At 41.9% G+C, this 15,038-nt stretch overlaps 1 protein-coding gene across 1 annotated transcript in view; it reads left to right on the plus strand.

The window, feature by feature from the left end:
- The first annotated feature begins 688 nt into the window (after positions 1-688).
- The window catches only part of LOC106853521 (amine oxidase [flavin-containing] A-like), a 34,640-nt gene continuing 20,290 nt past the window's right edge, over positions 689-15,038 (plus strand). Inside the window, exons 1-3 of the mRNA XM_014876821.2 lie at positions 689-819; positions 10,883-10,977; positions 12,284-12,421. Coding sequence (XP_014732307.1) covers positions 774-819; positions 10,883-10,977; positions 12,284-12,421 — 279 coding nt within the window. The 5' untranslated portion in view covers positions 689-773. The remainder of the gene's footprint in view (positions 820-10,882; positions 10,978-12,283; positions 12,422-15,038) is intronic.

Genomic DNA, 15,038 nt, shown 5'->3' on the forward strand with positions numbered 1-15,038 from the left:
CATTCCCGGTGTTCCCGGTATTCATGTGTCCCGTGTTCCCAGTGTTCCTGTGTTCACAGTGTTCCCTTTTCCCGATCTTCCCTTGTTCCCGGTGTTTCTATGTTCCCAATGTTCTCTTGTTCCCAGTGTTCCCTTGATGCCGGTGCTCCCGGTGTTCCTCGTGTTCTCAGTGTTCCCTTATTCCCAGCGTTCTCGGTGTTCCCATGTTCCCAGTGTTCCCTTGTTCCGGGTATTCCTGGTATTCTTAGTGTTTCCAGTGTTCCCTTGTTCCCGGTATTCCCGTGTTCCCAGCGTTCCCTTGTTCTCAGTGTTCCCAATATTCCCTTGTTCCCGGTGTTCCCCGTCTTTCTAGTGTTCCCTTGTTCCCAGTGTTTGCTTGTTCCCAGTGTTCCCTTGTTCCCGGTGTCCCCCGTGTTCCCAGTGTTCCCTTGTTCCAGGTGTCCCCCGTGTTCCCAGTGTTCCCTTGTTCCTGGTGTCCCCCGTGTTTCCAGTGTTCCCTTGTTCCCGGTGTCCCCCGTGTTTCCAGTGTTCCCTTGTTCCCGGTGTTCCCGGTGCCGCCGAGCATCCCCCTCCCCGTCGGGCCGCTCAGCTAGAACCGGGGTGGGCGTGGCCAGACAAGCCCCTGCCCTCTAACGATTCCCATTGGTGGAAAGGCAGCGGGGCCACGCCCGGGGGCGGGGCCGGGGCGGGCGGGACGGCGCTGTGGGAGCGCGGGGCCGGGACGGAGCCGCGGCCGTGGCCGGAGCCGGCGCAGGGACAGCGGGGACAGAGCCATGGCCGAGAGATACGACGTGATCGTGATCGGGGCCGGCATCTCCGGTGGGTTAGGGGGGAACGGCGTGGCCCCCGCCGGCCTTCCCCGGGGCATCCCCCGGGAGCGCTCCCGGAGCGCGTCCAGCGGCGGCGGGGCCGGGCGGTGGCGCGGGGGGGGCGATGGACGAGAGCCCCGGGGGCTGCAGGTGCGCTCGGGGCAGGACAGGGGACATGATCAAGTGATCCGTGTCGCTACGTTAGGGACAAATCCTGCTCCTCGCCTTGGTTCGTTCCGGGTGCTGGCCGGGAGGGGCTGGAGGAAAGTGACTTGGCTGAGCCCGAGGTGCGGGACGAGGCAGGGACGCGGGGATACAGGCTGGGACCGGAGCATCGTCCCCGCAAAGATGGTGTTTGGACGTGGTTTTGTTGGGTTGCCCACGCCGCGGTGGCTGTTGCTTTGTTTGGAAAAATGCTGCAGAGTAAACATCTGGGAATTAGGTTTTTAACACCTCCAGGTTAGGTTTTGCTGCTGTGAGAAGAGCTGTTCTAGAGGCAGCCCGATTCCCCAAGTGCCGTGCACTCTTCACACTTCACCAGGCAACACTTCCCAAAATACTCTTCAGATCTACTTTGATGCCAGCAATTGCATCATGACCCCCCATCCTTATGCTTAAAAAACCCTGTTAATTAATTATTTTTTATGTTACCTACAATGAGAATGTTGCTGTGTTGGAGAAAATTAGTGTTTAGGTTGTCTCTCAGGTCAATTTTGTGTTGGCAGCTTTGGCCAGGTCTCAGTTTTCAGGCAGTCCTTACTTCACTAGTGATTCAGAAAAGGTGAGTTTTATGACTGTGTGTCTTCAGTAATACTATAGTCATTATTGGTGTGGGTAAAGTTAGATTTTATTAGTATTGAGAAGGAGTCAGACACTTTCCTTTGGTGTAATCTGCAGTGAATTAATGCATAAAACAGAAAATTATTTACATAATTATTTCATTTACTAAAAGAACAGTAATTATTTAAATACTTATCTGTTAATATGTAAATATGCAAATAATCTATAGCATCATTAAACAGAAAGGAATAGTGTGGACCTAGATTTCCTTGCTTTTTAGTTTTACCAGATGCCTGGTAATTTTCCTGCTAGCTTGAGACATTTGGTTATTCAATCCTTAGGGTTCCTGTAATTCACACAGCGTCCTTAGAGAATTACCACCCATTCTGTGTGCAGCTGATGGTGACATCCTCTTAATATGGTTTTTAGAGCTCTGAGAAGCTCTTCAGGGTGCCTCTTTCCTTCAGGTTTCCAACCTGTTGCAGTGTATCAGAAAATGCTTTGAGATGTCACTAGCACAAAAACATTAAGTTACTTTGCAACACTTATGCCTTGGACCAAAACCTGGTGTGGGGATTGAAATGGATCCAAGCAGAAAATTTCAGTCCCTGAAAATTTGTTCGTGGCATGAGGAAGACAAACAAACATGTTACAGCACTCCTGGGGTCCAGGAACATTTTTCCTGCAAATGGAAAAGTCATGGCATAGAAATTGGTGTTTGCCTGTTATGAATTAAAACAGGCATAATTTCAAGAAAATAGCCATTGAAAAATAACCGATAAATGCCTTATTTAATAATTAATCCATCTTTACTCTACACTGCCATTCATAGCTGGGGATTAGACTCTGATCAGCCTCTGGCCTGTTTTGCTTTTCTCACAGCTTCTCTGTCACTACCATTCCTGTACCAATATGCCTACACCTCAGTTCTGCAAGAGCTTAGACAGTGCTGCTTGCTTTCTGGTCTTAAAAAAATATATCTTAAAAATCAGTATCTAGAATTCTGTTTCTGGTGGAATATATAACAAATCATGCTCCACTATGGGCAAGATTTCCCCTCAACATCTCTCTGACTCCAGTCTTGACTTGCTGTTTGTATCTCTGAAATTGAATTTGCAGTTGACTCATCTGGTGAGATTTCTGTCTCATCTCCTTCTACTGTATTTTTAATTCTCACTACCTGGTGCTTGCAGGAGAGGACAGGAAACCCTGGGATAAAGTAGTTCTTTACTGGAAATACATAAAACCTGTATGAGGTATAAGAAAGATGCTTGTTCTATTAAGTGTGAACTTCTCAGCAGTGATGCTATGGCTTTAAAAGTATTTGTCCAGTATTTGTGAAATGAAACTGAAATCCTGACAGGCAGCTCTGGAGTTGTCTATTCCTCAAAGCAAAGTGTGGTCCTGGGTGGCAATTTCTGAACAATGCCTAACATGTTCTACTCATCCATGCTCCTGGCCTCTGCATGCACACCACAGTGTGGTCGTTCCAGGGAACAGAATCCACTTGTTGGATCCCAGAAACCTGGGGTTTTTGAGCATTATAATATATAGTCCACTATAATATATAATCCACTCTGCCTGTAGGGAACTGCAGTCTAGGGATGGAGGGAGCTTCTGCAGAGTGCTTTTGGAAGAAATCTCTGCTTGGGTGGCTTCTACCTCTGAGATTTTCCTGCTGTACCTTGTGGAATCACACTCAAACTGTCCAGGCTGCATCAGGAAGTGCCTTTGGAGCCCTACAGAAAGGGAGCTGCAGAGGTTGGGATAGATTCCTCTCTCCACTTGGGCTTGCATGTTAAAAATGTGGATTGTAGCCAGTAAAAGCCCCAGGCACACGTTTGTGTCACTCTTAATAGATAATGTGCCCTGTAATACAGTTAATATTAATTACAGCATTTTATACCCACTTATATTAAATAAACTGGTGCTTGAAGTTAAAGACTTTCCCCAAACCCACATTAAGTTTTTATTTATATGGCTTGAATATTGCTTCCATTTTCTATTTATAGAAAATTTATTTCTATTTATAGCTATTTATATTTATTTCTATTTATTTTTCTACTGAACTGAAGAGTGTTGTTTTGGATTGATTTTGACTTGATTAATTTTACTTGATTGTGTTTTTTTGTTGAAATCCAGCAAGCTGATGGCACAAAATGTTGTAAGGAGATCCTGGATGTTCAGTCACTCCTCAGGCACATTAACAACTGGACAGCATTAAGTACTCCGAGAGTTTTGACAGAAACCTCAGATATTTCAGCTTGTCAGGTCTGAAAAACGATTGCTGTGACCTGTAATTTCTCAAAACTTTCTAACTGACCTAACTGGGGCATATTTTCACATGGATAACAAAGTGTACTATGTTGACAGGGCTCCCTCCCTGCCAAATTTCAAGTTGCTGCTGCAACTTCCAAAATAGGAATTTAAAAAGGCAGGATTTTCAAAATCAAAGAACATGTTTACCCCGTGCATTTAGAAATCTAGTCAATTTTGACCAAGATTTTCCAGCAGAAAAGAATTACAAGAAACCGCACCCAGAAAAACACCCCCTGAAAATTCAAGCTTAAATAGTTCCAAGTTTGGAAAGAAAAAAAAAAGAAAAAGAATGTAAGCAAAATACCTCGATTTTTTTCATGGGAGTATATTCATGTGCCAGCCTCACCTTGTGTGCAGGCCAAGTTTATCAGAAGATTGCATGGAGAATGAATAATGTCTGTCTATATAATGCAAACCAGAGAGGCAGCAGATATGGAGAAGTATGTCCAGAAGCAGAGAAGTCCAAAAAATCTTGTATGTAAATATCTTTTGGAAGAAATTTCAGCACATTGTGTTGCAAGTACAAAACACAAGGGAAAAACAGACGTAATTGAATCTTGCACTCAAGACTAGAATTTGCTGACATGGATAGTTCTTATTTCCACAGAAAAGAATGTTTGCTCTTGTCTAGAAACAAGGAGATTGCATGGTTCTACAAAATCAAAGCTGAGATTTCCCAGCCATGTGCAGGAAACAGCACTGGTTTCTGCTGCACTTATGGAGGAGTCCAAGGGCCACAAATTGTAGGAAAAGCTGGGACGTAAAAATAGTAGTGATTAGTCTTTATATAGAAATAAAACATATGATATGTTATTACGACATTTCTGTTTTTCTGTCTGTGGAAAAGCACTGTGTGTTGGCATCTCCCGCTCCACAGTGTGTGATCGACAGCCTTACCCCTCGAGCTACCTACGCCTTGGCTTTGGGCTCTGAGTGAGAGACTGAATAATGAGGAAATGCAGATTTTCCTTGCTTGCCATCCTGGCAGCACAATTTCTGTTGTATACTGCCCTGTTTGTTTTGACAGCACGCCAAGCTGCTGGTGGGTAGTGGTGTCAGATAAACTGTCAAACACACAGTTGTTGGTGTGAGATAGAATCAGTCCGACCTGTGTAAGTCTGGAGTAGTTTCCAATAGATTTTTTTTCCCTACTGTTACTTCTGTATTTACCTGGGATTTGACCTATAGGAATGTAATATTTGATTCATAAAATGTATTCTCTATTTATCTCTTTACATTTTCCCTGTGCTGGCTTCCATCTGCCCAGTTCCTTCCTTCTTTCTGATCCAACCACAAAGCTGATAATCAGTGATAATGTTGTCATTTAGTATCAGAGATTCCTAAAGACCATTTTTGGGGATGCAGAAATAAATAACAATGTTTCACAGATCTCTGAGTTCCCAATGTACTCCTTGTTAAGCTGACTGTCTTTATGACAAAAAATGTACAGCAGGAGCAAAACTCCCAGAACCCCATACAAAGCATAATGGATGCTTTATACAATAATTGCAAATAAGCAGAAGTACCAATATCCATTTGCCTCATTTTTCATAATGTATTCTGCTGTTTTGCTACTGAAGTCTTATGAGTGTTATTTGCCCCAACATGCAAAACAAATAGCCAAGTAGTTAGGACAAGTCCCTAAAAAACCCAAACAAAACAAAACCAGGCATGGGGCAAAATGCCTGTCCCGTTTTTTCTGGGAATACCAGCAGTGATGTTATTGGTATTTGTGGTGATGACATTGATCATAATTTAGCAACAACATTTTTTCACATACTTTTTTAGTTGAAGGACACCATTTAGGTAACAGGAATTTATTCAGCACAACACTCACTAAAAAAAATTGTCAATAGTCATAAATGTGTGTAATTACCTTGGTTCTTTCTATTACTAGGTGGTATCAAACTATCATCATTTAAATATGCTCATTTTAATATGTAATGGAAGGAAAGATGCCTCATTTCCAACCCTGTGCTTATACTCATTAACTTTTTTCTGCCTTTTGGGGAAGGGCATTACTTTGGGGAAGGAATGTTTACTGCAAGAACCCGTGGACATGAAAAATCCCAGTGTGTGGAGGAGTGGATTCACCCTTGGGTTAGAATTCCCTCTTCCTGCCCACTGTATTTCTGTTAACACTGTGCATGAGAAATTGTCTTTGTGCCCTTCAGAACAAGGCTTGCATCTGTAAGAAAGCATTTGGACAGTGATGCCATTGAGACTTGGTCTCATTTGGACAATGTACTCTGTAATAAAAAATATTTATTCTCTTTTGCTTAAGAGCTTTGCTGAATCAAGTGGATTTTTTTTTTCCTGGAAGGGGAAAAATACTGATGAAAAAGGAATTAAATACGTTTACCCGAAAATGACAAAATACATAATCTCTCTCCAGTACCAAGTATTCTTCAAGAAGGGATGTGAAAGAAAGTATGGCAAGATAAAACACGGTTTCTGACAAGCAGAAAATTAGTGATGTTAAGGTATTAGGCAACACTGAAATAAAAATAAATATGGACTTGTGATCCACACTGTGCATTCTTGCTGTTTGTGTGGATTTAAGATGCTGTTACTGAATTAACAGCATTGTTGATTTGGATTTCTTTTAATATTTTCAGTGGCAATTTAAAATCCTAAAATCCTATGTCAGTGAAAAGAAACAGTTTTTTTGTTCTCAGCTTTCTCTGTGTTGTTGCCCATAGTGGCTTCTCTGGTCAATCTGACATAACTGAGCACATTTTAACTGTGTTTTAAAACTTAAATAAATGCTACGATGTGCACAAAAATTCCAATGAAAGGGTAATCGGGTTTGCAGAAGAATAAAGAGGTGAGAAAGGGAGATTTTACCCTATGGTCATGGCAGAAATGTTTTTCATCCCTCATTGACGGGTTCATTTTTACTTGCCAAAAGGATTTCTAGCTGGAAAAATGAGAGCTGATTTTAAGGTGTCATTGCCAAGTTTAATTACTCAATTGTGTTTGGAAAAAGTTAGGTTTTCTATCAATGAAACAGTAAAAATAATCACAGCATTAGAATGCCATTACATTGAAACTTTAATAATGATATATTGCCAATTCTCTTCTTTTACTGATGTGTATGTGAAAAATGAGCAAAAAAAAGTCTTAAAGTTATTTCCTCTCCCAAGATCAGAAAAATGTAGGGATTTTATTGGAAGATTTTTTCCCATTTTCTCAATTGCTTGCTAGAACACTACAGTAATGAGCTAATCATCTTTCTCACAATGTAGCTATCCCATGCCATGTACAGTAGGGTGGATTAATAAGGATTTTATGAAGGAATGTTCTGTATTTACAGAGCCTAGATTTTGAAAAGTATAACTCTGTACTGTTAGTATACAATCACTAGGACATTTCCAATAAAGTAACTTTTATTAAAACTCTCACTGTACTGTAGAACTCATCTCTGCTCATATGCCCTGTATCAACCTCAGTATTGAGGCAACTTGGAATTATTCTCATAAATCTACTCTTATGAACATTTCCCTACCAAACAGGGAACCATTTTCCTCATTACAGGACTCCTCTGGATTCAAGTTCAAGTCCAATAAATCCTAGTGTTGTTCACTACCTGTGGAGTTGAACTTTTCTTTCCTATGAGGTAGAGATGGGCTTTGTTGTATTACAAAATTCAGTATTGTTCAGCATCCTTGTGTTTCAGTCATGGGGTGTGTCTTGTAGTCTGCAGGTTGGCATCAATTCATCTTAGCTTCTTTTCTTTTTGCTTTTCTTTTTACTCTATGTCCAGTGTTTGATGCACTTCAAAGAGCTTTGCTTGTGGTAGAATTATGACAATTTTCTGGCATGAAAGCAGCCACAGTATGATCTGTAGCAGCAGCAATTCTGAGTCCTTAATAGCACTGCAAAATCAATAGCTTTCCTGCATGGCATCTTCAGAGGAGGGGAGCTGCTTGTGAGATTTCCATAGAAACCCTTGTGGAGGATGTCTCGCCTTGTTTGTTCTCATTTAACAGTAAGTGAATTTCCACAGCCGGATACTGAGAACGAGGCATGGTTTTGGCAGGCTCTTTCCATCTCTCTGAGGCAAGTAGTGCATTTCTAATTCATAGGATTAGGGGGATATCTGGAAGGAGTTTGTCCAGTGGTTTGGGATGGTTTCCAGCTTTATCTCAAGGCTGCACTCAGGGGAGGTGGAGGTGATGCAGCCACAGGCTCAGCTGTGACAGGAGTGTCTGCACCACAGTCACACCAACAGACCTGGAGTGCTTCCACTGCCTGGTCTGAGCACTGAGCCCAGTGCTCCTTTTGGCCTGGAATAGTGTGTCTGTAAGGAGTGGTTTGGATTGGAAGGGACCTTAAAGCCCATCTCATTCCACCCTCTGCCATGGGCAGGGACACCTCCCACTAGACCAGGTTCTCAAAGCCCCATCCAGCCTGGCCCGGAGCACTTCTAGGGATGGCACATCCACAACTTCTTCCCTGCTCCTTGGCAGTTGCTGAAGTTCATGATGTCCTCTGGGATGGAGATGTTGTAGAGGAAGTGAGAGGATAGCTCCATGCAGCCTGAGGGGAGCTGAGCAGGCAGGGATGGGGCAAGGAGCAGGAAAGGAGAAGGTCTCATACCTTCCTCTCTCATTCTTACCCCATCAATCAAATCGTCACTCTCTGGTGTCCAGTCCTGTCCAGGATACTGGAACAGCAATCAAGTTATGGGGAAGATGAAGAGTAAATATGCAGTCAGTTTAGAGGTTAATTGTGTATAAAAAGCACCTGGACCTGGTGCACTTCAGTCTTGCCAGGATGGAGCTAAAGAGGTGAGTCCATCAGACAGAAATATAGATAGACATAGAGATGCTGTGTGCAGGTGTTGTTCCTAGTCCTTTGTTTTGAAAGAAAATACTTTCCATGCTATGAACAAATAAATGTGTAGTAATCTTAAATCAACTTATTTTATATTGTTTTTACTTGTGAGTCATGCCCTCTCCCAGTTCCCAGTAGGCCTTGGCTGTCTCAATTTATTTATTGCTGTTTCCCAGTCTATGAAACTTCAAAGCCTTTTTCTTCTTTTGGACCAGTTTCTCAGATGACCTTTGGGTTAACAATAATGAAACTTAACCACCTGTAAGCCTGGAGTACAGTTTAACAGGCAAACAGGTTAGAGAACCTCAGTCACATTACAACACATTCTTCATCCCTTAGCAGCCCTTCTTTATTTGGATATATGCCATAATTAAGCTGTAATCCAGTAGTGAGCTTAACTTCCAACTGAGTCCACTGTAACCATAATTCTTCCTAAACGACTGTGGCAGGAGCAGAGCTGTTGTATTCAGCGTGAAATTATGGTCTTAGGCAACAAAGATTTGCATTTAATTCTTTTTTCATACCTAGCCTGGACTTTTTTCGGCTTCATGTTCAATTTTTTCAAGGCATGTATATCTACAGTAAACTTTCTTACAAAAGAATTACCCAGTCATGTCTGAGTGCCCAGTTGTATTTACACAGAATAGAGAAATTCAGCCTATTATTTTACACATGTAGGATAGCCACTATTTTGTGACAAAACCCACTGTGTATTTTGAAATCTCTTTTTTCTGCATATAAAAAATTATGTATTTAAAAGAAAATACTGAGTTTGTGTTTTCAACATCATAGATTTTTGTTTTCCACTTTTATGTTGGGGAGGAAGAGAAACTATCACCCAGTGGATTAAAGAATTAGCTAGAAAAAAATTGTTTCTAGAGTTCCATGGAAAAAAAGAATTATCGCTGAAATAAATTAGATCAATTTATAAGATATCCACTCCACTGAAAAATGGCTTGCAATTAAAAAAATTAGAATATTAGATAGATGGAAGAATTAAGTATACTTCTGTTCCAGCAGCAATCTGAACAATATGGTGCAAGGGTGTAAAGTTACTTTTAGATGAGTATGAAAGTTATATATATAATTTCTGCCTATGTAAGACATTTGAACTTCCTCAGTTCTGGTGTCCAGTGAATGGTGTTCTACTTTCCCATGAAAAGGTTCCATGCATAGAAGTTTATGGTCAGTTCTGTATTGCCCTAATACAGAATAAAGGAGTGCATTTAACTCTTCCCAGAATGATTCCTCTCCTTTGGTCTTTTCAGACATGCATTCTTTGTAGGCTCACAAACAGTTGATTTTAATCACATTTCAAGGTAGTGTAATAAACATGAGGGTAATATCATTACTCCTGCCTGAAGGGTATCTTGGAAGTTCTGATCAATAGGGCTGCCTTTCGTGTACTTAAGGAGGGGAAACAACTCCAAAGAAACAATGCTTCAGTGCCAAATTGGCCTGCAGGGCAGTGGGATAATCTGATTTCACCAACTCATGATTGCTTTCTACAATTTCAGCTTGCATCTGTCAGAAGCAAAGAGGTCTCCTGTCCTATTGAATTTTCAGTTGTCTCTAGTGGCTCCATCACAAAGACCCATAATTAGATGATTTTTGCTGAGACTATAATTCCTTTTATAAAGTATCTACATGCAGCCTGTTTGATTGTCATGGTCAAACTCCATTGCTGGAAGTGAATCCTGACAGTGAAGCAGACTTTCCTTCTGCATGTGAATGAGGACAAGGGGCAGCAGAGGAGCAGAGAGTTGATGTGGGAGAGGAGCATTATTGATGTCACTGTAACACTGCAAGTCCCCCAAGCTGAGTGCTGCCTTTCCATAGGCTGCACAAATGAAGAGCAAGATGTGTGTCTGTCCCTTAATAATTGAAATTTTGCTGCTTTTAAAAGGCCAAAATGCCAACCCAAGGAGGAAACTTCAGTCTGTGAATGCTGTGAATGGCTATAACATGCAACTAAGCAGCAGCCACATGATTTCTGTGGTGGCATATCATGCAAAGTTTCTCACTTATTCTAGGGATTTTTGAGAACAGTCTCTTGAAGCTTTGATTCAGTTTTTGACCATTAATGTGGCTGACTGCTGCCACCTGCTTTAATGCACTTTCTCTTTTTTTGGTAGGTTTGTCAGCAGCCAAATTGCTGTCTGAGGCTGGGGTCAGCGTGGTGGTCCTTGAGGCCCGGGATAGAGTTGGAGGAAGGACATTCACTATCAGGGTAAGTGCTTCATGACATGTGGACTCTCACTCCTGCTGGTCTATGATGTGATGGATGTCACTCCTATTATTCTGACCTAGGGGACTACAATTATTGTGATCCAGGGAGCTACAGCTTCAGCTCAATCCCTCAAAAAGTGACAGAGCAATTAATCCAAAAGTCATCAATCAGCATGTGTTCACCAAGAAGAATTCCTGCTTGGTCAACCTGACAGCCTTCTAAGGTGCAGTGACTGGCTTAGTAGATGAGGGAAAAATGAATATTGTCTACCTAGACTTCAATAATGTGTTGAAAACCTTCATCTGGGACCATGAGTGTCAGAGCATTTCCCCTCTTTTTCCCATCTCCCTTTGCATACTGTAACAGGCATGATGACTTAGAGCCCTGTAAGAAGCAGCCTGAGCAGGACCAGACATCATTATGGCTCAGACATATGTTTTAGAATGTTTTAAAATTATCTGAAATAACACTCCTACTTCTAAAAATGAACTGCATCTCAATTGCCATTAGAAAAAAAAAATGAAAGAAATGAAGAGTCACTTGTGGTGCAGGCTAATGTAATACAGACATTACCTCTGCTTCCCACCCTGGAATTGAGGGAGGTGTAAATTATGTCAGATGCCATTGCTGGGGAACCAGAGATAAACAGTAGTGTTCCAGCAGAAATCATTGTGTGTGAAGCATGGAGCATAAACACCATCCTTCTGTGACATTGAGAATGCCAGGCTTAAAATACTCACTATAAACAGTGTTAAAAAAAGTTACTGTCTTGGGAGATCAGCCTGCTGTAATAGTGTGCATCCCTGAAACCTTCTGCTTTCTTCCCACTTCCCAGGTGAGTGGGGTGCCTGTCTGAGGGGTACATTGAGCACCTTTCATGGCAGGCATGGCTGGGGCTCCCTGCCCAGACAGCAGCAGGCTGGAGCCAAGGTGTGCAAGGTGTGGAAAGGAGATTAATCTCCTGGAAAACTGCAGTGCAGTGCTCAGCACCTGCAGCATTACGTTTAAGCAGGTATCTAGAGAGAAAACAGGCCTTGATGCTGGAGATGGTTTCAACTGCAGAAATGTTTTGCAATGATAAGAAAAGTAATGTGAATTTCTTGAGCATCTCCGGGGGTAGTGACTCCACCACCTCCCTGCGCAGCCTATTTCAATGTTTGACAAGCTTTTCCATGAACAAACTCCTCCTGAATATTATACACATATATTCCATACATATTCAGTATGGAATAATTTTTTCAGCTTCTAGATGTTTGTAATGAGGAGCTTCCTGCACAGTTTCTGATTCCTGTATTCTTTTTCACAGAATGATAAAGTGAATTATGTAGATGTTGGTGGATCCTATGTGGGACCTACCCAAAACCGGATTCTCCGACTGGCGAAGGAGCTGGGGGTGGAGAACTATAAAGTGTATGTTGAGGGCCAAATGTTCCATCATAAAGGGGTAAGTATTGCATTTCCATGCTGAGCTACCCAAAGGTAGCACTGAAACTTGGAAATTACTGACAGTCATCAAAAGAGTTTCATTTAAAACTCACCCTTAGTAATCCAGAAAGCACCTGCTTGTAGTGTTGTTACTCTGTTTTAACATACTGAACTTAAGAACTTAAATGGTTCTTATATTCTTTTTTAAAAGTGTTCAGAAAATGAAGCTGACAGCAGCTAAAAATCTGGGATACATTTGGCACATTGTCTTTGAACATACCCTCCAAAGAAGTTTTGCCTGAAATTCGGGAAATAGTTGTTCTGAAATAAAAGCCAAATTTAAATTTAAAAAATAACAGTATTGGTGGATAGTATTAAATGATGATACTAGACGACAGTATTATGGAACTAGCCTGGGAGTAGGATAATTTATTTTGTCAATGTGACTGGATTCACATGAGATCTCTCCCAGTCCTGTAGAGTGGGATTCATTTCACAAATGGGTGTTTGGAAGTTAATAATCTAATCTGAGACTCTGAGGTTCCCACTCTAGCTAATGGTGACACACAAGCCCTTCCCAAGAGTCACAAAAGTTTCACTTGAGATGCGGGGCAGCAGGAGTCCAGGTGGCCACTCTTGAGCAAGTACTGGTGTGGCTGAAGTGAACAGGAACAAAACCTGTCCTCAGAGCAGATTTCCAGCCCTTCTGCCAGATCTTTAGCCCAGTGATTTTTTTTTGCACAGGTCCTACCCAGGCCAAAACCAGTGCAGGGTGAGAGCAGCAGGGAGAAGGACAAAGAAAGGCCTAAGATTGATAGGTGTGAGATGTGACTGCCTGCATTCATAACTCAAAGTTTTATTTTAATTTGCGAAGATCATCAATTTCAATTTTTAAAAAATATTCTTTAGTTTGATACTTAGCAGGCTCTGGAAGAACCAGACTTAAAGCCTGTATGAGTCACAGTTGACATATTTGATATAGACAAGCCATCCTATGTGGTGGATCCTTAACTGGTTTCATTTCTATTACCTTCCCCCTTTTTTCCTAAGAATTAGAGCAATGTGTTCACGCTGCAAAGTTTTACCATCTGGTTCTGCAAGCACTCCTTATTGGGCAGATTGATGCCATGTTCATAAAACAGGCACATCCTAAATAATTGCACAGCCACTCCATAATACTAAAAAAGTTGTTTGTCACCCCCTCATACAAAATAGATGTAATTCTACAGCAAGAGGGATGGGCTGGTTTGTACCAGCAGAATGTTTGTCCCACTCTAATTTAAGCTCAGGCATGAATCTTTCAGCATCCTAAAAGGCACTTATCTTCTTTATGTTAAATAAAAGGCTCTAATGGGTTACATTACTTTGAGCCCTTAATCCATTTTGACACCAAAGCTGCAGCTTTTTATTGTCCCACACTGCATTATGCACATCCCTGCTAATGACCATGTAATTTTGTATGTTTTCTTTGAAGTGAAAGAGTATTTCAAAGCAAGAGGCAGCATTATGAGCTATTCAGCTGGATCACTGGTTGTGGATCAATTCTGGATTTGTCATCGTGGTCCTGCTGAGCTAATCAGGGTCCCAAGGGAGTTGTAGTTGTTGGAAAAGGGTGACAGCAAAGGGGCTTTAAGGTCTCCCAGATTTAAGCACTGGATGAATAATAATGACGCTTTCCTTCCTATAGGTCTTATTTCTCCCACATCCTTTTCCCATGAGTTGTAGCCCTTTTCTTCCATTTTCTTTTCCTAAGGTTTTCCACAGCTTTTTTTCCTTTATTTTTCCTTGAGGCATTGTACAGTCACCATGCCCTTTGATTTAGGGAAGTCTTGAGCCCTCTCTCATATCCCACTTCTAGAAGAAGCTTACTAAACTCTATCTGTGCAGTCCTGGCTATGTTGGCTGGGCTGGTCAGTGCCCAGGGCTCTTTTACTTGCCTGCTGCACACTGTTACCAGGCTGGATGGTGAGGTGCAGGTAGAAGTTTGTGCTCTCCCAGCTGTTGATGCACCCCTATATTCATTAAAGATGCTCCAGGAACACAGGCACCTGTGGTATGTCCTCGATTGCTGAAAGTGTTAGCAAAGGCATCGTTTGATATTACAGGATCATATCCACCAGATACTAAATATGAATCTGAAAGATGGATGTTTTCAGCTTCTTGGGCTAGTACACCATCAGCCATGGGCCACCTGTTGCCTTTTAGGTTTGAAAGGTCTGAAGAAATCTCCCCGTGTGTCTCAGCTGTTGTTTCTGTCAGCTGCTGGCTGTCCAGGAGTGTGTAGCCAGGGCCAGACAGGAAGGTCTCCTCCCAAGAGCTTTCTCCGAAGTCTGCAGTGTTGTGTGGTTTTGTCAGAGGGGAGGAAATGTTTTGAGCAATGACTAGCACAGCTGTAGATGTGTTTGTGACATCTGTATGTAATCTCAGCACTCTTGGATTAAGAGATTTTTGGTCTTTTCTTTACCATAACAATTGGTTCAATTTAACTTGGTTTGAAGATTTCCAGGATACTGCTTTGATTGTTGGGAGAAAGTGGGAAAATGATTTATCCAAGCAAGTGGAAGCAGCCAAGAGAAAATGAAAATCCCCAGAGGGATTTAATGAGCTTCTTTTCTCTGACAGAATTTTTCCCATAT

This window comes from Sturnus vulgaris, chromosome 2, assembly GCF_052056855.1.
Source record: "Sturnus vulgaris isolate bStuVul1 chromosome 2, bStuVul1.hap1, whole genome shotgun sequence".
NCBI classification, from domain to species: domain Eukaryota; kingdom Metazoa; phylum Chordata; class Aves; order Passeriformes; family Sturnidae; genus Sturnus; species Sturnus vulgaris.